Source organism: Ananas comosus, linkage group 2, assembly GCF_001540865.1.
Source record: "Ananas comosus cultivar F153 linkage group 2, ASM154086v1, whole genome shotgun sequence".
NCBI lineage: Eukaryota > Viridiplantae > Streptophyta > Magnoliopsida > Poales > Bromeliaceae > Ananas > Ananas comosus.
Window position 1 is genome coordinate 10174653 of NC_033622.1, and position 24337 is coordinate 10198989.

General features: G+C 35.7%; 2 protein-coding genes and 1 long non-coding RNA gene across 4 annotated transcripts; 2 read left to right on the plus strand and 1 right to left on the minus strand.

Moving 5' to 3' along the window:
* On the plus strand, positions 2075–4616 carry LOC109706474 (AAA-ATPase At3g50940-like). Its single transcript, XM_020227302.1, has 2 exons — positions 2075–2951; positions 3717–4616. The coding sequence occupies exons 1-2, from the start codon at positions 2185–2187 to the stop codon at positions 4465–4467; spliced, it is 1518 nt and encodes a 505-aa protein (XP_020082891.1). The 5' UTR covers positions 2075–2184; the 3' UTR covers positions 4468–4616.
* Positions 15061–16325, plus strand: LOC109725917. The gene is made up of 2 exons (XR_002220376.1): positions 15061–15763; positions 15870–16325. It is a non-coding gene; the product is annotated as an uncharacterized LOC109725917 (long non-coding RNA).
* LOC109706693 lies at positions 17959–24162 on the minus strand. 2 transcript variants are annotated; one of them, XM_020227644.1, is made up of 4 exons: positions 23824–24162; positions 22456–22689; positions 19724–20947; positions 17959–18741 (listed from the first exon to the last, which is right to left on the minus strand). In XM_020227644.1, the coding sequence occupies exons 1-4, from the start codon at positions 24102–24104 to the stop codon at positions 18114–18116; spliced, it is 2367 nt and encodes a 788-aa protein (XP_020083233.1). In that variant the 5' UTR covers positions 24105–24162; the 3' UTR covers positions 17959–18113. The 2 variants fall into 2 exon arrangements, with proteins under 2 accessions (XP_020083233.1, XP_020083234.1); XM_020227645.1 differs by having other exon boundaries at positions 18694–18741; positions 19720–20947.

The following is a 24337-nucleotide window of genomic DNA, read 5'->3' on the forward strand; positions in this document are numbered from 1 at the left end:
TTAATTGGCCCAAAGTGAAATATCATTATTGTCGGAGTATGGGCCATATTAAGAGCAAATGTTCAAAGACTTAGTAACAAAAATGATTAAATAAATTATAGTGCTGCACTTGTTGTTGATGATACCCTTGGCACATTATCAGTACAGTCTAATTTCACACAATCCACTTCTGCACCTGAGCGTGACATTGGATCCCTCAAAACTTAATTCTGATCGTTCTTTTGAGTTCCCAACAGTAAAAAGCGATGATTCGTGACGCACAAGCATGGCACGTCAGTGTTCTCATGAAGAAGTTAACGGAGGGTGTAACAAAGAACGAAAATAAAAACTATAGAATACTCAAGTAATACAGTTAAAACTTAAGAATAATAAAATAAAAGGCGGCAAATCATAAGGAATAATAAAAAGCGGAGTATGGGTCATATTAAGCGCAAATGTTCAAGACTTAGTAACAAAAATGATTATATAAATTATAGTGCTGCACTTGTTGTTGATGATACCCTTGGCACATTATCAGTACAGCCTAATTCCACACAATCCACTTCGATCTGCACTTGAGCGTGACATTGGATCCCTTAAAACTTAATTCTGATCGTTCTTTTTGAGTTCTTCCCAACAGCAAAAAGTGATAATTCGTGACGCACATGCATGGCACATCAGTATTCTCATGAAGAAGTTAACGGAAGTTTTTCGTTAAAAATTTACTACTGATGATATAATTGTAATCCAGCTAGTGTACTTTTAAAAATATGCTATTTTTATTTTTTGAGCTTTTGAATGCTAAGAATTTACTATTTGGTCATTATAATAGTATAAGTCCAAGGCCCAACAAGTAATAGCTGTGTTTAGAATTAAGAATTCTACGGATGTAGTTATTACTTTCTTCTTAACCCTTAGACTGAACTATAATTTACTTTTTACTTTTATATTGATTTCTTGATTGTTAGATTGAACCATAAGTTATTGCGTAATTTGACTGAACTTTTATGCACTTACATTTTATTTTTAATCTTTTTTATTTCTCAAGTATTATATATTGATATATTAGGAAAATTTATTGCTTAATTTATTCTTGTCATCCCTTACTACATTCTATTTATAATTTTTCGCTACATGCACGTGCACGTTTGCTAGCTAGTCTTTTTCAAAATTATCATTGCAAGAGTAAATATAAAATCTTTTTAATTTTATTTAATAATATGTATAATTTTTAATAATCTTATTTTGAATTGTTTATTATTCTCTATAAATCATAATTTATAAATTCTTTGTAAAATTTCTAAAAACACTATTATTCACAAGGACGTAATGTTCCTAGCTAATGGTCCTTATGGTAAAAATTTAATGGTAAGTTTTAGTAGAAAACATTTGATATATAGTTAGCACTTTGCAGGAATAGATTCATAATGTTAACACTCTGCAAAAACACATAAGATTATATTTAAAATAAAATAATTTAAAAATAATCTTATCCTATTTGTTTACTTTTGTGACTATTGTTGGCCGCAAACTCCAACACACAACGCATGAAGCAGGATTTTAATTGGAGTCGCATTACTTACAGGTGAAGGCATGCACAAACCAACAATCTAAAAACAATTCCTCTTTTGAGATTTATTTTTTTAAGTATTTTTAAGATAAGCAACGCTAGAGATACATAGAAAAGTGAAAAATTACGAGAGAAAGCCTACAATATCATGTTTGTATTATATCATCAGTAACAAATTAAGTATATTTTTTTAGAAAAAAATATAATAAAAATATTCTTTTTAAATCATAACAATGAGATTAGTGAATTTTAAAAAATAATTCTATTGATTAATTAAAAATGTCGCGTTATAATTAAAAATGTTTAAATTTTTTTGTGGCACTCGTTCCTGCAAAACGTCGCGTCATTTGACTAATAGATAATTTTCTGTCCATAGATAGATGGATGGTAAAAAATGTACATGCACTTTGATGAGTGTACAAGTAGCTCTTTTTCTCTTTTTATTTTTTAATTTTTTTCGCCCTTTAAGATCATGTAATTGACATTTAGTCAATACACAACTTTTTGCTTCTATAAATAAATCCCCCTCCCCCTCACCTCCTCCCTCCCATTCTTCCCCCTCCCCTCAGCAAACACATAGAAAGAAAGAAACACTTTCATATACGGAGACATAATATATAGAGTTGTGCGGAAAGATGGCGATGGAGATGTTGCTTGACTGGCGATCTCTGGGCTCGCTTCTGGCGACGGTGATGGTGTTGCGGACGGCGCTGCGCGACTTCCTTCCGCCGGAGGTGCAGCAATTCATCGTGTCGGTCTTCTTCCGCCTGTCGTCGTTCCTGCACCCGACCGCCACCGTGATCATCGACGAGGTCGAAGGCCCTGCCGGCCTCGCCGCCACCAACGAGCTCTTCGAGTCGGCCCAGCTCTACCTGAGCTCGCGCTGCCTCGCCGACTCTCCCGCCGTGCGCCTCCACAAGTCCCGCCACTGCCCCCGCCCCGTCGCCTCCCTCCCCGACCACCACTCCGTCGTCGACTCCTTCCGCGGCATCCCCCTGAAGTGGACTTGCAAGACGGTCGCCGACCGCCCGAACTCCACTTCCGGCTTCAACCCGTACGGGCCGGGGCGCTCCTCCGGCGGCGGCTCCGACTCCCGCTCGCTGAAAATTCAGTTCCACCGCCGCCACCGCGACGTGGTGCATGAGCTGTACATCCCGTACGTCCTCGAGGAGGCCGAGCTAATCCGGTCGAAGGCGCGGGAGCGCAAGCTGTACACGAACCGCGCGGCGTACCCGGGCGACGACCACCACCGGCTGTGGTCGTCGCACGCGTTCTCGCACCCGTCGACGTTCGACACCCTCGCCATCGACCCGGTGTTGAAGGAGGAGATCCGTGCCGACCTCTCCAGCTTCATCGCGAGCCGGGAGCACTACACCCGCGTCGGCCGGGCGTGGAAGAGAGGGTACTTAATTTGTTAACTACATAACCATTCTTTTCCTCTGTTTGCTTAATTTTTAGAGCAATTCTAGGTGTTTCGTTTGAAAAATATTATCTACACACTTTTTTTCTTTATTCATTCTATAATAAATTCCATCATTAACGCTAGCGTAGCACAGAAATTATATAGTATATATATATATATATATATATATATATATATATATATAGATGAGGTTGTTATGCTATCGGAAGCACGGAGCCTTCCGTGCTCCAGCTTGTTTTCGATGTTGTGACTTACGAATCGTTGATCGGCTCCGTTAAACTTATCTAGAGTATTTGAGTACCTAGAAATTAAATTTTATTATTTTTCGATATCATTGCCTAGTGCATCGAATAGGCTCAAATATTATTTTTCTATATATATATATATTATATATAGTGAGTGACTAGAATACTTGTAATAGTATCATGGGGCTGTATACTTTGGTGTTTTTAGCCCTTGGATGGAGAGATGTGAGGTTGAGATGATGGTGGTAGGTGGTGGTAGGTGGTGGTAGGTGGAATAGTGTTTAATCCAAGGGCTATTAATAATCAAAAAGTAGATCCAATGGCTTAAACCTAATAGCACCATGATGATGATACTTGTAAAAGTATCATAGCTCAACTCTATATATATATATATATATATATATATAATGAACAAGATGTATAATTCATATCTATTTATTTTGAATGATTAGATCATACGGAATGGTATTTTACTTATTTATATCCAAAAAAAAAATAGATACCTGCTGCACGGGCCGCCGGGGACGGGGAAGACGAGCCTGGTGGCGGCCATAGCGAACATGCTAGAATTCGACGTCTACGACCTGGAGCTGACGACGGTCCCCTCGAATTCCCACCTCCGCCGCCTCCTCGTGTCCACGACCCCCAAGTCCATCATCGTGGTCGAGGACGTCGACTGCTCCCTCGACCTCTCCGACCGCAAGGGCAAGAAGAAGGGGGACGACGCCGCCGCGATGCAAGCCGAGCAGCAGCAGGCGCACCAGCTGGCGGGCGGAAAGGTGGCGGCGGCGTACTTGAGGGAGGCGGTAAGCCTGTCGGGGGTGCTCAACTTCGTGGACGGGCTGTGGTCGTCGTGCGTCGGGGAACGGCTGATGGTCTTCACGACGAACCACCCAGAGCGGCTCGACGCCGCGCTGCTGAGGCCCGGCCGGATGGACCGCAAGATCGAGCTGGGCTACTGCGGGCCGGCCGCGTTCCGCGTGCTGGCGAAGAATTACCTCGGGAGCGGCCGGGAGGATTGGGAGGCGGAGCAAGGGATGATGCTTCAAGATTTGATGGCGGAGGCCGAGGCGCTGCTCGGGGAGGTGAAAATCACGCCGGCGGAGGTCGCGGAGGTGTTCATGGGCTCCGACGGCGAGGGGCCCCAAGCCGTGGTGACGAAGGTGGTGGAGGAGCTGCGGCAGAAGAAGGATAGACCGCCGTCGACGCCGCCGCCGCCGCCACAAGAGAGTGTAGCGAATGAATTATAGACTGCTTAGCTCTGAAAAATGGTGGATTGTTTACCGTGTTAGTAATTATTCCAACTTTTATGTTTAGTGTGAATGAATTAGAGATCGTATGCGGTTGGGACATAAGTAACAAATATTTTCAGCATTTATTCGCTCTCCTTTAAGTGTTACGTGTTTCCAATCTTTTTATTTAAAATATATGAAAAATATATAATATTTAGGAAAAACTTCAAAAAATTTCCTGTGGTTTCGTAGTTTCTCACTTTGCGCCCCTGTGGTTTAAAATATATCAATTTGCCCCCCTATGGTTTTGTTTTTCTCTTTTTCTTATCAATTTCATTATTTTTTTTTTCTTAAATCAGTAATAAAGTTAAAATTAAAGGGTACTAAAGTGAATATTTGATAAATCTAGATGGGTATCTGAAGTTTTTTGTATATAATTTAACAAAATATTAACGAAAAAGCTGCCGAAAAGATAAAAACGAAACCACAGGGGGGCAAATTGATACACTTTAAACCACAGGGGGGCAAAGTGAGAAACTACGAAACCACAAGGGGGGTTTTTGAAGTTTTCCCTAATATTTATTAGATTTGAGATAGCAGCAAATATTTTAGAAGGCAAATTATATTATGTCCTGAAACTACTTTTTTTGGCTAATTTGTATAAACAATTTACTTGTTTTGAGCTTTTACAAAGCTGAGTCGTCTTTTTCGATTTTATGGATTCGGAGCAAATTTTTAAAAAACGGACCAAAATACCCTTATTTCTTTCTCTCTCTCTCTCCTTTTTTTTTCCCTCCCGTTCTTTTATTTTTTCCCTCTTCGAAGAGACTCGCTTGCGTCCGTGCACCACCCGCCCTCCTAGCCTCTGACCGCACTAAGGCTGTGCTAGCTACTGTCCTTTAAGACGCCCTTCCTCGCGTCTGCCCTCTGTGCCCTCGCCCGCACCCGCTCATTCCCTAGCCCTCCTCGCCTCCGATCCCGCCGACGCTGTGTCATGATCCTCTCTTTTTTTTTTCTTCGAACCTCCTCCGCCGCCTTTCCGACCCTTTGCGACCCACCTCAACCTCCACCTTCACTATAACAGATTTTCCACCCACCAAACTCACTTCTGAGAACCCGTCATCCTCACCACCAATGCCGACGATGAAAAAAAAGCGCTTCTCGATACCAAGAAACTCCCTAGCGAGGGAGGGGGCATGCGACCCACTGCACCAACCCGAGGTCAGCGACGAACGAGGTGGAGATGGAGGAGAACGCGACGACGTCGGAGAAGAGGGCGGGATGGCGGCGAGCACGGCCTAGGCGAGGTCGGAATCGAGGAGGGCGGGGGGTACACGGGAGCATTTCTAGTCAAGCACTTTTATTTGCTTAAAACAAAAAAAAAAACTAGAGAATAAAGAAGAAGAACTAAAGATGAAGGAAGAAGATGATGAAATTGCATTATTNAAAAAAAAAAAAAAAAAAAAAACTAAAAAAAAAAAATTAGAAAATAAGGAAAAATAACTAGAGAAAAAGGAAGAAGAATATGAAATTGCACTGTTACAATAAAGTTATACTGTTTTAAAAGAACGTTTCACTATTATAAACATAAGTTACACTTTTGAGATATAAATTACACCCTTTAAAATGAAAATTACATTCTTTAAATAAAAATTACACTCTTTGGGAGATATTTACACTATTTTTTCTTTCAAAGAGCACCATTTAAAATAAAAGTTATACTTTTTAAACAAAAATTGTACTCTTTAGGAGATAGTTATATTATTTCTCCTACCAAAGAACACCCTTTAAGATGAAAATTAAACTATTTAAATAAAAATTGTACTATTTGGGAGATAGTTATATTGTTTCCTCTCCCAAAAAGTGTAATTTTTATTTAAAGGGTGTAACTTTTATCTTAAAAACTACAGTTTATATCTCAAAGAGTGTAACTTACGTCTATAATAGCGTAACGTCCTTTTAAAATAGTGTAATTTTATTTTAACGGTGCAACTTCATTTTTTTCTTTCTTTTTCTCTAGTTTTTCTTTCTTATTCTTTAGTTTTTAGTTTTTAGTTAATTTTTTTTTGTTTTAAACAAACAAAAGTGCTTGATCAGAGTGCTCCTGTGCACCCCCTGCCCCCTCGCCTCCGATCTCACCGAGGCCGCTCTCGCCGCTGCCCTCTAGGACGCCGCGCTCGCCGCCGCCCCGCCCTCTTCTCCAGCGTTATTGCGCTCTCCTCCGTCTCCACATCGCTCGTCGCCATCCCTGTGTAGGCATGGTGGGTCGTGTGCCCGCTTCCTCGCCAACTAGTTTCTTGGCGTCGAGAAACACTTCCTTTTCGTCGTCGGCGGCAATGGTGAAGACGGCGGGTTTCCATAAATGAGTTTGATAGGTGAAAAATTTGCTGCAGTGAAGATGGAGGAGGAGGTGGGTCACGAAGGGCCGCAGAGGAGGTGGAGGCGGTTCGAAGAGGAAAAAAAAAAAGGATCGCGGCCCATCCTTAGCGGGGTCGGAGGCGAGAAAGGCGGGGGGTGAGCGGGCGCGAGCGAGGGCTCATAGGGCGATGGTGAGGAAGGGCGTCCCAATGGGTGGCGGCAAGCGCAGCCTTGTTGGGGTCGGAGGTGAGGAGCGCGGATAGTGCGCGAACGCGAGTGAGGGCGCGAGGGGAAAGGGGAGGCGGGCCGCCTCTGCCTCTACTTCCGCCTCTCTTCTCATAGAGNTTAGTTATAACTTTGTCACTGATTTAAATAAAAAAATAATAAATCAATAATAAAAAATAAAATAAATTTATAAGGTAATAAATTGATACATTTTAAATTAAAGAATACTAAAGTAGGAAAATATGAAACTACATGGGTGGTATTTGAAAAAAAAAAAAAAAAAAGGGAAAAAAAGAAGGAGAGAGAAAGGAATAAGAGTATTTTGGTTAGTTTTTTGGAAATTTGGGCTGAACCTGTAAAATTGAAAAAAGTAGTCCTGTTTTACAAAAGCCCAAAACTTATAAATTTTTTATGCAAATTGGCCTTATTTTTTCGCTGTAAAATAAAATATTTTCTCATAAAAAATAAACTTTTCTAATTAATTAGGATTGCTAAAATTTCATAAAAAACTTTCTTTCAAAAAAGAAAATTATAAGCAACTAAAATCAAATATATAACCAAGAATTATGAAAGTTATAATGCGTAAAACATTAGAATCACACGGTAACTTCGTGGCTCTAAATTAGATTCTAAATAAGACAGCTAATGAAAGCACCAAGTCGCTTATCTCAAACAACTTCATTTTAGAGAAAATTTGAAAACATCCAAATAAAATTTTTTATTTTAAAATTTAAAATTTAATTTTTGTATTTTACTATAAGCGATGCTAAGTTTACAATCCAAAATGAGTTGCCATTATATAGAATTCTTACCGACGGGGCTATTTATTCTAGAAGTCTTATCACTCTTTTTCAATTGTTGTTTTATTATTATTATTAATTTTAAAGGCCCTTTAAATAAGANGGGGCAAAGTGAGAAACAACGAAACCGTAGAGGGGGTTTTTGAAGTTTTTCTTTTTTTTTTTTTTCTACTAAAGCAAAATTTTAGACAAAACCTTAGCAATGGTAGAGACAAAATACCCCAGTCTGCGTTCGAAGTTTTTTTGGTTTTTCTTTGGTTAGTACCGGCAGCGAACGTGTAGATCAGAATCTAATGACCCCACTCAGCACATTTATTATTGAAACTTCTGTTTTCAATTCCTTGCTTTTTAGAAAGACATAATCTGCTACGGGTTTTTGGAATTTCTCAGGATAGAACCAACATGACTAGCTAAAAAAGTAAATAAATTAAAAAAAAAATGCTTCAATTATATAGGAAAGCTAGGGATCTATATGTGTCCCTGTCGAAGATGGATTTTTCCACGGAAACAAACTAATGGAAATATATTTAAGCACTAAGTGGAGGACTTAGTAGTCAACTGGGAAGGGACATACACATTAAAATAATTAAAAGGGTACTAGAACTACAAGCAGTTGGTGGAAAAAAGAAGTAGAATATAAACGTTCGGACAAACTAGATCTCTTTATACTTTAGGCATGGGATGGAGCCATGAAGGGCCCAAAAAAGAGCATATAATAATTATTAATAATTAATAATTTAGATCAGCTTAAGTAGTCAAGTCACCGGAAATAAGTAGGATGGGACTATGGCCTAATGCAACTGCGTACTTTTTTTAAGTGGACCTCTTTAAGTTGGTTTGTAGCTTCAATTATTTAATCATAAATGCATGGGAGTATGGGACCCTCTCGATCGAAATAGTTTGCTGCCATGTGCTTTTTCTGCCATTGGATATTTAAATTCATAATTAGTATTATTAGATGTGCAGAGCTATTATAATATGGAAAGTATAAGGGAGTTGGTGCTTCTGATTTTTTAGCCTTTTGATAAAAAATTATACTGTTAGGATGATAATGTTCTCTTTAGGATTAAGTGGTCACCCTAGGGTTGAGTGGTTCTCATTGGGTAATAATATTAATCCAATAATTAAAAATGATCAAGAGAGTTGATCCAGGGAGTAAAAAATCGAAAGCACCAACTACCTTATACTTCCGATAGCATAATAGCTCTACTCTATTAAATAGGAAAAACTTCAAATATCATTTCTGTAGTTTTGCACTTTTTTACTTTAGTACTCTGTGATTTAAAGTGCATCAATTTAGTACCCTGTGGTTTCATTTTTCTCTTTTCGTCGGCTCCTCTGTTAATATTTCGTTAAATTATATACAAAAAACTTCAAATACCCTATCTAGATTTATCGAATATACTTTAGTACCCTTTACTTTTAACTTTGTCACTATTTTTTTCCTCCGTTAATATTTCGTTAAATTATATAGAAAAAACTTCAGATACCTTACCTAGGTTTATCGAATATTCACTTTAGTACCCTTTAATTTTAACTTTGTCACTGATTTAACGAAAAAAATTAGTGAAATGGATAATAACAAGAGAAAAATGAAACCATAGGGTACTAACTTGATACACTTTAAATCACAGGATACTAAAGTTAGAAAGTGCGAAACCACAGAGCCTAACTTGATACACTTTAAACCACAGGGTACTAAAGTGAGAAAGTGCAAAACCACAGGGCCTAATTTGATACACTTTAAATCACAGGGTACTAAAGTGAGAAAGCGTGAAACCACAGGGGAGTATTTGAAGTTTACCCTATTAAATATGATCTAATCTTATTTTAAATTATACAAAATAAATTTTTATAATTATGATATTACATGTGGATTTGTGAGCAAGTAATATCAAATTCAGCTTATTTTAGACATAAAAAATTATCAATTTTAAAATAATTGAACACCAGAGAAAATAATGTTAGAAAATTATTAAATTTGGTTTCTTACATAATTGCAATAGTCGGTCTATGAGAGCGTTTCGTTTAATTTTTGAAAAGTAATTTACAATTTAAAATTCAAAATTTAAAATTTAAATAACATGTTTGGTAATCTCTTCTGTAAAATATAACTTCAATTTTTAGAATCAAATTTATAATTTTCGAGGTCCCAAAAACAGAAAATATTAAAACTTATTTCCTAAAATCTGATTATGACCCTTGGGTGCAAAACTAAAATTAAAATTTTATTTAGCCTTGAGATTAAAAATTCAAAATCAGATTTCGTTAAAAATTAAAATTAGAATTTAAAATTTAAAATTTAAAAGTTAAGGTTTAAATTTGAAACTTAAAATTTTAAATTTAAATTTTAAATTGTAAGTTTTAAATATTCAATTTTAAATTTTAATTTTTAAGTTTAAAATTTAAATTTTAAAATTTAAAATTTAATTGTTAAACTTGAAATTTCAAACTTCAAGCTTCAAACTTCAAGTTTCAAATTTTAAATTTAAACTAAATTTTAAATTTTAAAATTTGAAATCTTAAATTGTAAATTCCAAAATTTTAAATTTCAATTTTAAAAATTTTTAGTTTCAAATTAAGATACAATTTATTTATTTTTTTAATCTCAATTTTGAAATTTAAAAATTTAAATTTTAAAATGTTAAATTTTAAATTTCAAATTCAACTTTTGATTTCAATTTTCAAATTTTCAAATTTAAAATTTTGTATTAAGTTTTAATTAATTTCAATTTTCAAATTTGGTATTTTAAATCTCAAATTTTAGATTTTAAATTTAAAATTTTCTTTCCAAATATCAAAGTTTAAATTTAGAATTTGTAGTTTAAATTTTGAATTGTAAATTTTAAATTTTATACAATCACTTGAAAAAATTCTCTAAACAATTTTACAAAATCAATTCAGAAAAATCACTTTTCTGAGACACTGTCAAATTTGTTATAACTTTTTAACTAAAAGCAATTCTTCAAACTAGACCTGCTTTGGCAAAGATCACTTCTTTAAAGTTAGGCAAAATAGGCTCTAAATCATATTCAATTCAGATTAATTATCGATTCAAATACCTTATTATGGGGCACAACATGAAAATAAATAGTTATGCTTACTTTTAGAAATATTCTAGCTTTTTAGAAGTGTTCTAGCCTTACTCATATGTCACCACCCAAACCCTCTGCTAATTCGAATTGCAACCACTATATTTCCATACTATATTTCCATACGATTCAAATTCGAATTATAGAGCTGTAAGGCTTTAAGAAAAATCTATATCTATGCCTACTTCTCTCCGGAGCGAATCAAAACTAGTAAAAGAATATCTAACTATACATGCAACAATAATATGGGTCAAGTAATATGAACAACTAAACTAAGAGCCAACCTAGAATACTGAAACTCAGTATTTATAAACTTATGAATTGGAAACCGAAACATTCCTAACGCGCCACGTGGCAGCGTGCGAGGGGCGTGGGGTGGGGCGGCCGCGAGCGGGCACGAGGCGCGGGTGCGCACGGGGCGCGGGCGCAAACGCGGGCCCGCTCGAGCCGCGTGAGTGGGAGTGCTGCGGGCGGGGGTTAGGGTTTTGTTGGGTTTTTTTGTTTCTTTTTTTTCTGTTATAATTATTTCAGATTATCGATTCAAATACCTTATTATGGGGCACAACATGGAAATAAATGGTTCTGCTTACTTTTAGAAATATTCTAACTTTTTAGAAGCGTTCTAGCCTTACTCATATGTCACCACCCAAACCCTCTGCTAATTCGAATTGCAACCACTATATTTCCATACTATATTTCCATACGATTCAAATTCGAATTATAGAGCTGTAAGGCTTTAAGAAAAATCTATATCTATGCCTACTTCTCTCCGGAGCGAATCAAAACTAGTAAAAGAATATCTAACTATACATGCAACAATAATATGGGTCAAGTAATATGAACAACTAAACTACGAGCCAACCTAGAATACTGAAACTCAGTATTTATAAACTTACGAATTGGAAACCGAAACATTCCTAACGCGCCACGTGGCAGCGCGCGAGGGGCGTGGGGTGGGGCGGCCGCGAGCGGGCACGAGGCGCAGGTGCGCACGGGGCGCGGGCGCAAACGCAGGCCCGCGCGAGCCGCGCGAGCGGGAGTGCTGCAGGCGGGGGTTAGGGTTTTGTTGGGTTTTTTGTTTCTTTTTTTTCCTGTTGTAATTATTTCAGATTATCGATTCAAATACCTTATTATGGGGCACAACATGGAAATAAATGGTTCTGCTTACTTTTAGAAATATTCTAGCTTTTTAGAAGCGTTCTAGCCTTGCTCATATGTCACCACCCAAACCCTCTGCTAATTCGAATTGCAACCACTATATTTTCATCCTATATTTCCATACGATTTAAATTCGAATTATAGAGCTGTAAGGCTTTAAGAAAAATCTATATCAATGCCTACTTCTCTCCAGGGCGAATCAAAACTAGTAAACGAATATCTAACTATACATGCAACAATAATATGGGTCGAGTAATAATAATGTAATATGAACAACTAAACTAAGAGCCAACTTAGAATACTGAAACTCAGTATTTATAAACTTATGAATTGGAAACCGAAACATTCCTAACGCGTCACGTGGCAGCGCGCGAGGGGCGTAGGGTGGGGCGGCCGAGAGCGGGCGCAAGGCGCGGGTGCACACGGGGCACGGGCGCAAACGCGGGCCCGCCCGAGCCGCGTGAGCGGGAGTGCTGCGGGCGGGGGTTAGGGTTTTGTTGGGTTTTTTTGTTTTTTTTTCTGTTATAATTATTTTTAAAATGCAATTTATTTTTTTTATTATAAAGTTATAATAGTTGTTAAAAAAAATTTAAGAATTAGCGAAATTGGTATGTCATCGGTTTATTTAACCTTTTTTTTAGCGTCGATTTTTTACTTTAGTTTTTGTATACTTTTCGCTTTTGTTTCAAGAATATAAAGTTATAATAGTTAAAAGATATTTAAGAATTAGCAAAATTGGTATGTCATCGATTATTTAAACTTTTTTTTAGCATCGATTTTGATTCGTAGTTTTTGTATACTTTTCGCTTTTGTTTCAAGAACATATATAAATCGGTATGTATATATATATACTTTACATTTTTTTTTTATTTCCCTCTTTCTAACCCTCTGTTAAAACTCTACATGTTTTTTTTTTTTTCTATCGAATTTTTTTTTTGGATTTAAATATTTTTTTTAAAGAAATGTACTTGAGTTTTATTTTTTAATTTTATGCTTAAATTTTAAATTATTTAATTATTTTACATATTTAGTGAGTATATTTTATGTAAATTTTTAAGAAGTTATTCATAAAATTTTTGAAAGTTAAAAAAAAAAAGTAAAAAACAAATATTTATAAATAAAGTTTTCTGTATTTTCCTCAAAATAAAATAACAGCTAAAGTTTGGAATCTCGCTCAAATCTAACATATAGAAAAAATTTATAATAAAAACAAAAGTTCGAAAATTGCCGAGATAATTCAAAATAATTCATAATTTAGAAAATTTTTATATGTTTTTACTGTCAAACTTCAATGCAGTATTTATAATTGCATTATTGATTAATTTTACCTTTAAAATTTTTTGATATATCTTAGTACCTTGGGAACAAATTTGGATGACTGATCTGAATTTGTAGTAGAAAAAAAACCCTCATAAATACAACATAACGCGTTATATGTCAAACTGAAAATGAAATATACCAAAATACGTGGGGCAAAAAACATGAAATTAATAAAATACCTGAGGTAAAAAGAATAAAAAATAGTTCTGGCAGCGGCGCCTGGTATCTTGCCTTATTACTAAATATAGCAAATTTTTACAAAAATTTTAGATTACATTTTTTTTTTGTTTTATTATGAGAATTTATTTTTTGATGGGTCTGTTGTAATAATTACAGAGTCACCATGATGACGAATGGCTCTAAAATTTTCTTATTTAATTGAGTAAAATATATTATTATTTATTTTATACAAAACATATTTTATTCTTCATTAATTATTTATAATATAAGTAAAATAACCCCTTGTGTAGCACGGATTCCTTAACTAGTAGTGGATTAAATTTGGCCAAATTTGCAAAAGTGTAAAAAAAATATAGATAAAAAAAAAGGGATAATTACCTATATACTCTTCATACGTTTGAAAATTTCTATTTACCCTTCTTTTTTTTTCTAAAATACTCCTAATATGTTCCACCGTTATTGCAAAATACCCCTGCAGTTATCTCCTGTTAAATTAACTTGGGTTAAACGTGAGTTAAATATCAACCACAGTTAAAAAAAATTAAAATGCCAATTTTGCCCTTAACTTAAGAACAAATAAGAAATGTTGGTGACGGTAGAGGGGTATATTGGAAAAGACCAAAAGTCAAAATACTTATTGTGCCCCTAATTTTAAGGGCAAATAAGAAAGTCAGTGATGATGGAAGGGTATATTTGAAAGGGCAAAACAGTAATTTTACAAAAATAATAGAGTTAATTAACAGATTTTAACTCTATAGAGGTATGTTAGAAATAGGTCGGAACATAGAAAAAGTATTTTCAATATTAGCCTTCTAAGAGAAGTAAATCGGAAAGTCGAAAACTTTTCAGTGGTATATAAACAATTGTCCCTAAAAAAAAATAGAATTATATAAGATATCACCTCCCTGCTAGAGATGTCAATGGGTATGGATACCCGAAATATTATCGGGACGCGAACCCGAACGGGGCGGGTTTATTCTAGCTAAATGAATATGGATTCGGTTATAGGTATAGAAAATAAAAACCCGACGGATATGGATACGGATATGAATTTTGTATTTACCCGACCCGAATCCGAACCCAACGCGAACCCGAATAAATTATATATATACATAATTTATTTTTATTTATTTATATAATATATAAAGTATTTAATAATTTTTATTCCTTAAATCTTCATTCAACGGTTTGAATTTTTTAAACCAGCTAGGTTCGGGTCCGGGTTCGGGTTTTTGGTCGGGTACAGATATGGGTATGAATTTTTAAAACCCGCCGAGTTCGGGTCCGGGTACGAGTTTTAATTTAGTTTTCGGGTTCGGGTTCGGATTTTTAAAAATCCGACCCAAACCCGACCCGTTGACATCCCTACTCCCTGCAGCAGTTCACAAAACCTTCAAATTAGTATTTCTATTCTAGAGCTCAGAAACTAATATAGTAAGTTTAAGATTCAAACTATTCAAATTTTCGAAAACCCTTTACACGATGTGTGCAGTCAAACACAAAAGCAAGAGTAAAGATAAACAACAAGCACGCCTGTTTGGAGTTGCTTTCCGCAAACGTGGCAATATGTGTTTGCAGGGAAAGTTACAACCGGGTCGGCTTCCCGAACCAACGTTTGCGTAAATTATAAACATACTGACATGATATTTCTCCACAACCAAACAATTGAGTGCGACAATGTCGGCGCCTTTTTCCGGTGAATGGGTGGACATACTGCAGATTCGTGTCCGATTTCTGTTCTTAGTCCAATCTGACAACTAGTCCACCACATCTGGAGAAGAAAACTAATCACAACAAATGAAGTCAGGTGATGGTACAGAAAATGAGTCACAAGTTTAGTTTCATGCCCTAATGTTGCCCTACTCTTTTAGATACATGGGAGTTTGTATCATCCTTACAGCCATGTTCTGTTCTCAAAAGGTTAAATTAGTATTGGACAATCACATCTATATATCTCCTATAAGATAAGTTAGAGAGAACTCCCTCTCTGAATCATCATAATGGAGAGAGTAGCCCTTGTAGTATTCTCATCCTTGCAGTGACTCTCTCGCTTCCCCACCATTGCATCAAATAGAATTATCTTTTCTTTCCTTCTCCATGCGTATACGGCCACATAATAATAATATGTAGAAGGCTTCTAAGGAGCTGCACTTTCCATCTGCATTACAGCAAGTACCTAAGGTGAATTTGTATGTCTACACTAATATTCGAGTTCATGAAGAGAAGCGAGTAAAATGAAAGACAGAGATATCGATAATTGCTATGTTTTGCATATTGGGATTTCAAGGTGCAAAGAAACCTGAGACAATGGTTGGCCCGGTAAGCACAGGCAGGACGAAAGCGATGACAAAGGGCTAATTTACAGTGCGGATTACCGCGGAGAGTCTACCCATCCTGCACCATTACCAAATCACCCAGAGCCATAGACAGTACCTGCTTCACTTGTTCCAACACAATAATCAAAGATCACTGCTTGTTATCCACTCTATGTATTCTACTACATCACGTTAAGGGATTCACTTACAGCAATCATATTTTACATGTAAAGAACTATTAGAATAGTGAAAGTTATAAATTTGCTATGAAGAACAGCGAGTTATTGTTGATTGAACCAATTCGAAACCACTTTTGTGCAGAAGGAAAGGCTTCTTCTAAGCATTGGAGCAACACAAGGAGCTTATTTACATAAAATCCAGTTCTCTTCCTTTTCTAGAAAAGAAAGGAGAAAAGCTTATTTTCATTATCTTGATCTGTTTTTAGACATTGATGCGCTATACAATTATGCAAGTATTAATCAAATCAGGTTCTCTGAGTATAAATTATGTTCAGTCATTTTTATTTTTTCCTTTCACTTGAAGAAAGTATATTTATAATTAGTCAGACTAGCGTGATTCTCTATGAGATGTTATATTTGTCCACTGCAAATGCATGGTGTTTTATAGTTTCGATACAATTTTTTGTGTTCCTGGAGTCCACCAATTCAGCAGATACTCAAATTGAAACCCAGAACATCCAATCATGGAAAACAAAATCATTCATCCCATTTAGATAGCTCAATCATCTGATAACATTATGGGTTCATCTTAAACAACATTTTCCTAGATCAAAATCTTGTTTTCCTAGACTTTGAACCCTTTATCGTTTGTTTCAGAAATAAAGTGTTCTTGTTTATACCGAGTACTGATACAACTTCTGGGATAAACAAGAACTAAACAAATTTTATTTTTGGATGAAAATTTGAGTATTCCCAAGTATAAAAAAATATAGCGTTTGGTGGTTAAATTGAAGTGGTGGGAATATGAGTAATTATAATTTTAAATAAAAACATTTTAGCGAATTGATAAACATCAAAATGCTAATAAATTAATAATTTCATAAGTTAATTAATTACTTATTTATGAACATTGTACAACATAATGGAGAAACACATTGATAAGTTAATAAATTATAAAAAGTAAGTTAATTATTTAATTATTTAATCAATTAGATAACGAGTTAATCAATAATTAGATTAGTCAAAGATATTAATTAGTCAATCAATATGAATATTACTTAATTCATAATCACATAAAATAATTAATTCTTTAATTAGCTAGTAAATTATGAACAAAAATTAATTGCCCAACTACTTAAGTAAATATTTATTAATTTAATAAGTGATTAACTAGTTAGCTAAATACTAAGTAAATTATTATATGATATAGTATAATTTAATAATATTTTATAATTTTATATAGCTTAATTAACAGTTTTAGTTATCAACAAGGAAAGGGACTAATTCCACCCAAAAGTTTTCACTCTGTTAATAGATTATCCTGGTATATAACCCATTAAGAGGGAAACAAGAAACTACAACGGTATTTGGGTGAATAAGGGGAATAAGGACGATTATTCCTCCCTTGTTCCCCAACCAAACACTGCATTAAGGCCTTGTTTGGATGTCTGAAGCACTAGTTAAATTTTCTTTGACAGCTTTTTTCAGCAAAATCAAAAGCTCGGTATTGAAGCTTCTACATTTGAAAACCAGATTTCTACCTCATTATAGCTAACAAAATAATCTGCCATCCTTTTCACATCAAGTACACTGTCACTCTACGGGACAGTTCTTTTGCAACTTATGTGAGCTCAAGAACTTAACAGATTTAGGTAAGAGATGAATTGATCTACGAAGACCACACTATCCAGTTTTTGTTTATTCACTAACAATTCAACGTGATTATGCTAAAGGAAACATATAACGTGATGGAATCAAAATGCATTTAAGTATGACCCAGATCATGAAATCTCAGAGGCACATCTAGAACATATAAATGACGCTTATATTATATAACCGTTAAATACAAAGTATGCTAGTAAATTTTGAAGTAAGAGAAAAGTTAAATACCTCAAGTTTAGCCATTCATCATTGACATGATGTCCCCAAAACCAAAGTAACTCTATTATTGTTATACTCAAGTCAAAAGATTCATGCTTTGAGATCTTACATCTGTAGGCCAAGATTGGTGCTAAGAATTGTCCACTTTCATGGGAACTACAATCTCCTATGAAGTGAGAGCATTCCCTTCATATACTGATTCCTTGTTTTTTTGTATTTCTCCAACAAAATATTAAAACTCTCACATGCTTCTTCATACACAACATCTCTACAAAACCGGAACTTAAACAGATCAAACTCTACAATTGCTTCTTTAATGCAGTTACTGTACAATGCAAAAAGGTCTTCAAGTACCCCCAAAAGATTATTGAAATCTATCTCATCATCCTCCACTCCATCCTGAGGCAAATGCTGAAGCCACCTCATCCACTGCAAGGTACTATCATTTCTTTCCTGAACAACTAATTCGATGCATTTGAATGCTTTGATGAAGCTACAATTCACATTTATTTTTTCAATTACGTAGAGGAAAGTAGCTTTTTGGCTCGTGATAAAAGCCTCTGCATGATTCTCTCTTTCACAATCGAACGATGCAAGCTTTGAAGCAATCATGCAAGCCTTCCTAAATACAGGATCGTGATCAGCAATCAGCTTGATAGCAATATGCAGCAGGAGAGTGAACATGACACTTGGCTTTTTGTAATTTGAATCAACAAGATGATGACATTCTTTTTTCTGTTTCTTGTTCCAACAATAAAGGGCAATGTGAGTAAATCCTTCCCATCTGAAAGACAAAATCTAGTGTAAGTCACCACAAAAAAGGTTTTAGCAGAATAACATCACCTACTTAATTAGCCAAATTAATAATTAGAAAAGATAATCTTAGAGCTATCTCTGTATGTGGAGAGCTAGATGCGAAACTCCACATAATTGGGATGCTATAGTGTCAGTATGTATATAATGCACACAAATAATTTATGCACTATATTAATCGTATTGAACTGACACTGTTCGGATAATTTGGCTCTGTGAAGCTGGAAAATCACTTTGATTCAGTCTGAAAACTCGATTAAATTTAGTTTATGTTTACAGTTGGTTATAAAAAAAAATGATAAGAGAACAAACCGACTAAAGAGAATAAAGCAAAGGGGTGTATATATCTCAAAGCAAACAGCATAGATATCCTCCAACTACAGGCAATTTTGAAACAGGTTCCTGAGGTTTTATCTTTTAGATTTGAACTCTTGAGCAGGCATGTATTTCATTTCAAAAATTTCCATTTGAACTTGGTAACTTTTTTAGTAGAGTATTTTGTAACATAATTTTATAGTTTTGAAATTTCCTGACAGAAACTATCAAATTCTTACAGAACCTAACAAAATGGTCAGTAGTAATCGAAGAACGAAAATTTGAGATAATAAGATAAAGATGTCGATCAAAATGGTCAGTAATAAGCATTATAATAATTAAGAAAGATATTAAGCCTACAAATAATTTCTAATTAAACTTGCACCCAAAAGCCCAACCACCAGGGAATAGCTCCAAAACCCAAAAACTAAACTGCACCAAAATATTTTAGGTCTGGTTAGCACATGTTTTTATGGCTTTTTGGTTTCTTATGGTTTCACAAACTAGCAATTCTTTTACTATTTTCATTCAATTTTCTTCATAAACTAATTGAGACAACCAAAGTGCACATCCGCAGTGTAGCACTTTGATAAGAAGAAAATGTCACTAAAGATATATACAAATCAAGACATACTTACTGAAAAGGCAGTTCAACTTCAATAGCAAGAGTCAAGTGGAGTGAGTAATCAGCAGCTACACTCCCCTGAGATTCCATTTCATCATATACTGTATGAGCCATGTGAGCATAACCCCTTGGAATATACAAGATGTCACCTTCCTTAATAAGCATTTGCATTGATCTAACTGAATCACTCTTTAAACCCAAGTTTTTGAGAGGCCCATACAATCTAGGCAAAACTGCTGTAGGATGAGTTGAAACAGTCCAATGTTTGCGCCCTAGAATTTGCCAGACAAATACACAGTGATCATCATAATGGCAAGCTAATCCTTGCGAGCAAGGTGGTGAGAGGTAAACATTAACTCCTACAGAAGGTTGGCCAAAGAGGTCTGCTAATGCCTCGGCAATGGCGGCAACTTCATCAGAGCGAAACTCCATCCCACGTAAGGCAATTGTATACCCATCAAGAAATGCTTTTTTACACTTGGGTATGGTAAATGGATCGTTTGTAAAGAAATGCTCTTCCATTTCCCCCGTGTCTTGTGAGCACATAGGATTTAGCTTTGATGTCCTCAAAACCCTAACATCCTGCCCATGCACAATTGGAGAGCCCAACAAATCTTTGACCTCATGAAGGAAGCAATTGATATCTAGTTCATCTGAAGCAATGGGTGGACAAGTAACAAGGCCTGCTAATATCAAGTCGATGATATTATCAGCTATTTTGGGATTAAAAGAACCAATCACGGAAGAGAAAATGGTATTAGCTTTCTCTGAGTTCTTTGACATCCCTTGAAGTACCAAAGGTGAATTTTCCCAGTAGTTTAGTATAAAGTTTTCAAAATCAGATTCCTTTCCTCCAAAGATAATCATTCGAACATCAGTAGAATCCCAAGGTGCGGGACGAATTTGGTTCATTGATAACCTAAAAATAGTTTCAGCAAGATTGAACTCCGAACTTCGCAAGAAACTTTTAAGACGATTGTTATTGGTCGGTAATGTCAGACCTCGAATGTTATGCCAGATTTCACACAGCAAAGACAAAACTTTTTTAAGTAATTCAGGCGAGATCCTTTTTGAACAGTCTTCATTGCATGTGTTGATGAGAGTCATTGCAGCATCAAGAATTAATGCCAAAAATTTATCTCTTGAATATCCTTTGGAGTTTTCACTATATGGCTTATCCATGTCTTGAGGAACATCAAAATATGCAGGAACTGATTCCACCTGACAATACAAGCATCTGCAAGTAGTCATATATCAACAATAACAAGTAGCAAGAAGAAGAACCGATGATGAGTATATCTCCTAACAAGAAGAGTAATAACCTAACTGGTTTGATAATAAATTTAATGCATGAAAGCTCTCAGTAGAAACTTCACGATATTGTTGCTAGTAATACTTTAGAATCTACAAAAGTAAACTTATCAGTTACAACCAAGACATGTTACAAAATAGGGTAAACTTCAAATACCACCCCTGTGGTTTCACATTTTCTCACTTTAGTACCCTGTGGTTTAAAGTGCATCAAGTTAGTGTCCTGTGGTTGCATTTTTATCTTTTCGTCAGCTTCTCCGTTAATATTTCATTAAATTATATACAAAAAACTTCAGATACCCCATCTAAATTTTTCGAATATTTACTTTAATACTCTTTAGTTTTAACTTTGTCACTGATTTAACAAAAAAAATTAGTGGAATCGATAATAAAAAGATAAAAATGAAACCACGTGGCACTAAATTGATACACTTTAAACCACAGGGTACTAAAGTAAGAAAGTGTGAAACCACAAGGGTGGTATTTGAAGTTTTCCCTACAAAATAGTAGTAGTAGTAATAATAATAATAATAATAATAATAATAATAATAAAAGCAACTGTAGAAACTATATGCTAATAGCTACAATCCTCTAGGTTTTTGGCACCTAAACGATTGAATGATAGTGAATATGAATAATAGATTATGACACTATGACACCTCAATAGTCCCATATCGGATAATGTGAGAGAGTGTGAAGGCTTATATGTGATGGGCACACCAAAACTAATAATTGGGCTTAACCATTTTGAGTCGGTAGTTTGGGTCCAACAAGTTATTAGCGCTAGTAGGCTGGGTTGTTACCGTCGTTGTCAGAGCTAGTTCATCAGCCGAAAATGTAAAGTTGGCCTCACATAGCCTGGTAATCGTGGACTGAGTGTGGTTAGGCTAACGAGGATTTCAGGGCATAAAATGAAGAGAATATGTAACAACCCCAATCATCTCATATCAGATAATGGGGGAGAGTGTGAAGGGCTTATTGATGGGCACATTAAAACTAATAACTAGGCTTAAGTATTTGAGCCGGTGGTTTGAGCTCAACGAGTTATTAGTAGCATTGGGCCGGGTCATTATAAACATGTAGAACAATTTCCAAACCATAACAATTTCCATAATATCTAAAGATCAACCTTTTTCAAGTAAATAGACCTTCGAAAATGTTGGACTTTTGCTTTACAGTTGCAAGAACAAAGTAATAAATATTTGCATAATCTAAAAAGGATATTATGATAAAGTGCAGATACTAAGCAAATAAAAGAAGGAAGACAATCAAAACAGTTGGCAACATTAACCTGTAGGAGAAGCTCCAGAGTTCAGAGTACTAATTGATATAGTTATCACAAACATTATGATATTCTCCACAAATTCAGACAATTCGTGATTTATAGACCAAGCTGATAACAACAAAAAGAAAAAAGAGAGCAAATTTACTCACAATAGACTCTGGATAGCCAATGAGTCTTTAAGTCGCTCCCTTCCGTTGGGAGAACTTGAAAGATCCATGATAGCATTGCATGCAGCCTTGGCTACTCGGTAGCTCTGGCTCCCCAATGCACTAATCAAACACTTCACAACTTCATAATCTGAAGCTATTGCCATGTTCATCTCCATAGAGTGAAGAGCAGCGGCGCCAACAACCTCAGCACTTAGAGCCGCCACAGCAGGGCATCTAACAGAGGACCAAAACAACAATGAATCAATTCATCCAAACACCCAAATAAGAAGAGAAACTATATATGAAAGTGACCCAAAGATTAATTCGATAGGAAATAACCTATGAGTAGTAATACTCAGTGCATGGTAGAGATCAGGCCAACCATACCATATTACACATTGATAGAGTAGGTAACGGAAGGAATGACAGTTGGGGATTTAACCAATTAAGGACTTGTATAGTGTTATTTTGCTCTTAATTGTAGTCGCATTCAATAGAGTGCAGAGTAAAAACTAAAGTTTAGAGTTTTTGTTGTATCAGATAGTAGAAATGAGAATTTGAGCGCTAAAAGAAGAAGCTCTAATTATATCAGATAGTAGAAATGAAATTTTGAGCCCCTAAAAGAAGAAGCCCTAATTATATCACTAGAAACAGCTTGAGAGATTCTAATATAGTTTTTTTTTTATAGCAATGTTAAACTGTATTTTGGCAAGCATCACTACACTCTACAGCAGAGCCAAATAGGCTCTCAAATTCTCGGCAAAAGTTCAAATTTAGAGCTTCTGCTTTTGTCACAGTCTCAGTTTAGCTTCCTACCAAAATAAAAGTTTCAAACATTCATATTTGTAGATGACTACAGATGAAATCAGAAGCTGGACCAAACAGGCACTAAAAGGTGGATGTGGAGACTTGAGCCCACAACTTTCGAGAACAAAAGGATCTTAGACCTAGCTCCGATCAAATATTAATCAAAAGAATTGAGATGATAGGAAACAAGTCGTGAATAGCATTAGTAAAGATTTGTTTAGACATCAGAGTAAGTTAGCCGGTGACAATTTATTCGATACGAAGATTTTCTTGTCTAATTGAAGGCAAGAGTTTAATGTCTTCCCGTCAAAAAGGTCTGATATTTATGATTGGCTAGGGTAGCATATTTTCCTACTGAGTTCATTTATCGTATTCAGAAAAATAATAACTTGAAGGTCGAATAGGTCATACGATTTGAGACATTTGACAATGCTCCTAACTTCCAATCATACTAAAAATTATCAAACCAAATAGTATATCACGAAATAACTTATTCCGACTTATTACATAGCCAAATAGAGAGAGAGAGAGAGAGAGAGGGAGAGAGATGGGCTTAATCACCTGGATGTGAGGAGGAGAGGGAGGAGCGAGAGAAATCCGCCAGGGAGAGGATTCGAAGAAGGAGAGGTCGGGGGGACGGCGATAGCGAGGCGTTGGGAGCGGAGGAAGCGGCGGAGGAGCGAGCAGGCGACGGGGTCTTGGGCGCCTCGCACCGCCGCGGCTAGAAGGAGGGGGAAGACTGCTCGATCGAACGAGGAGAAGCAGGAGGAGGAGGTGGAGGTGGTCTTCTTGCGTACTCCTTTCCTCCTCTTCTTGCGGCGAGCCTCTTCTTCCTCCTCCATGTATCAGATGGAATTTGGAGTTTAATCTCACTGTAGAGCACAAACTCTTCAAAATGGATTATTGATATGGAATAACAATGACTCTTATACATACAAAATCTAGGGTTAATTGCATACAGCGCCTTTAGCGAATTATAAATATATTTTTACAAAATTCAACTTTCTTATGTTATTTCTATAAAAAATTCTAATATTTTCAAATATATTATTACCATTAGAATTTAGTTAATTAT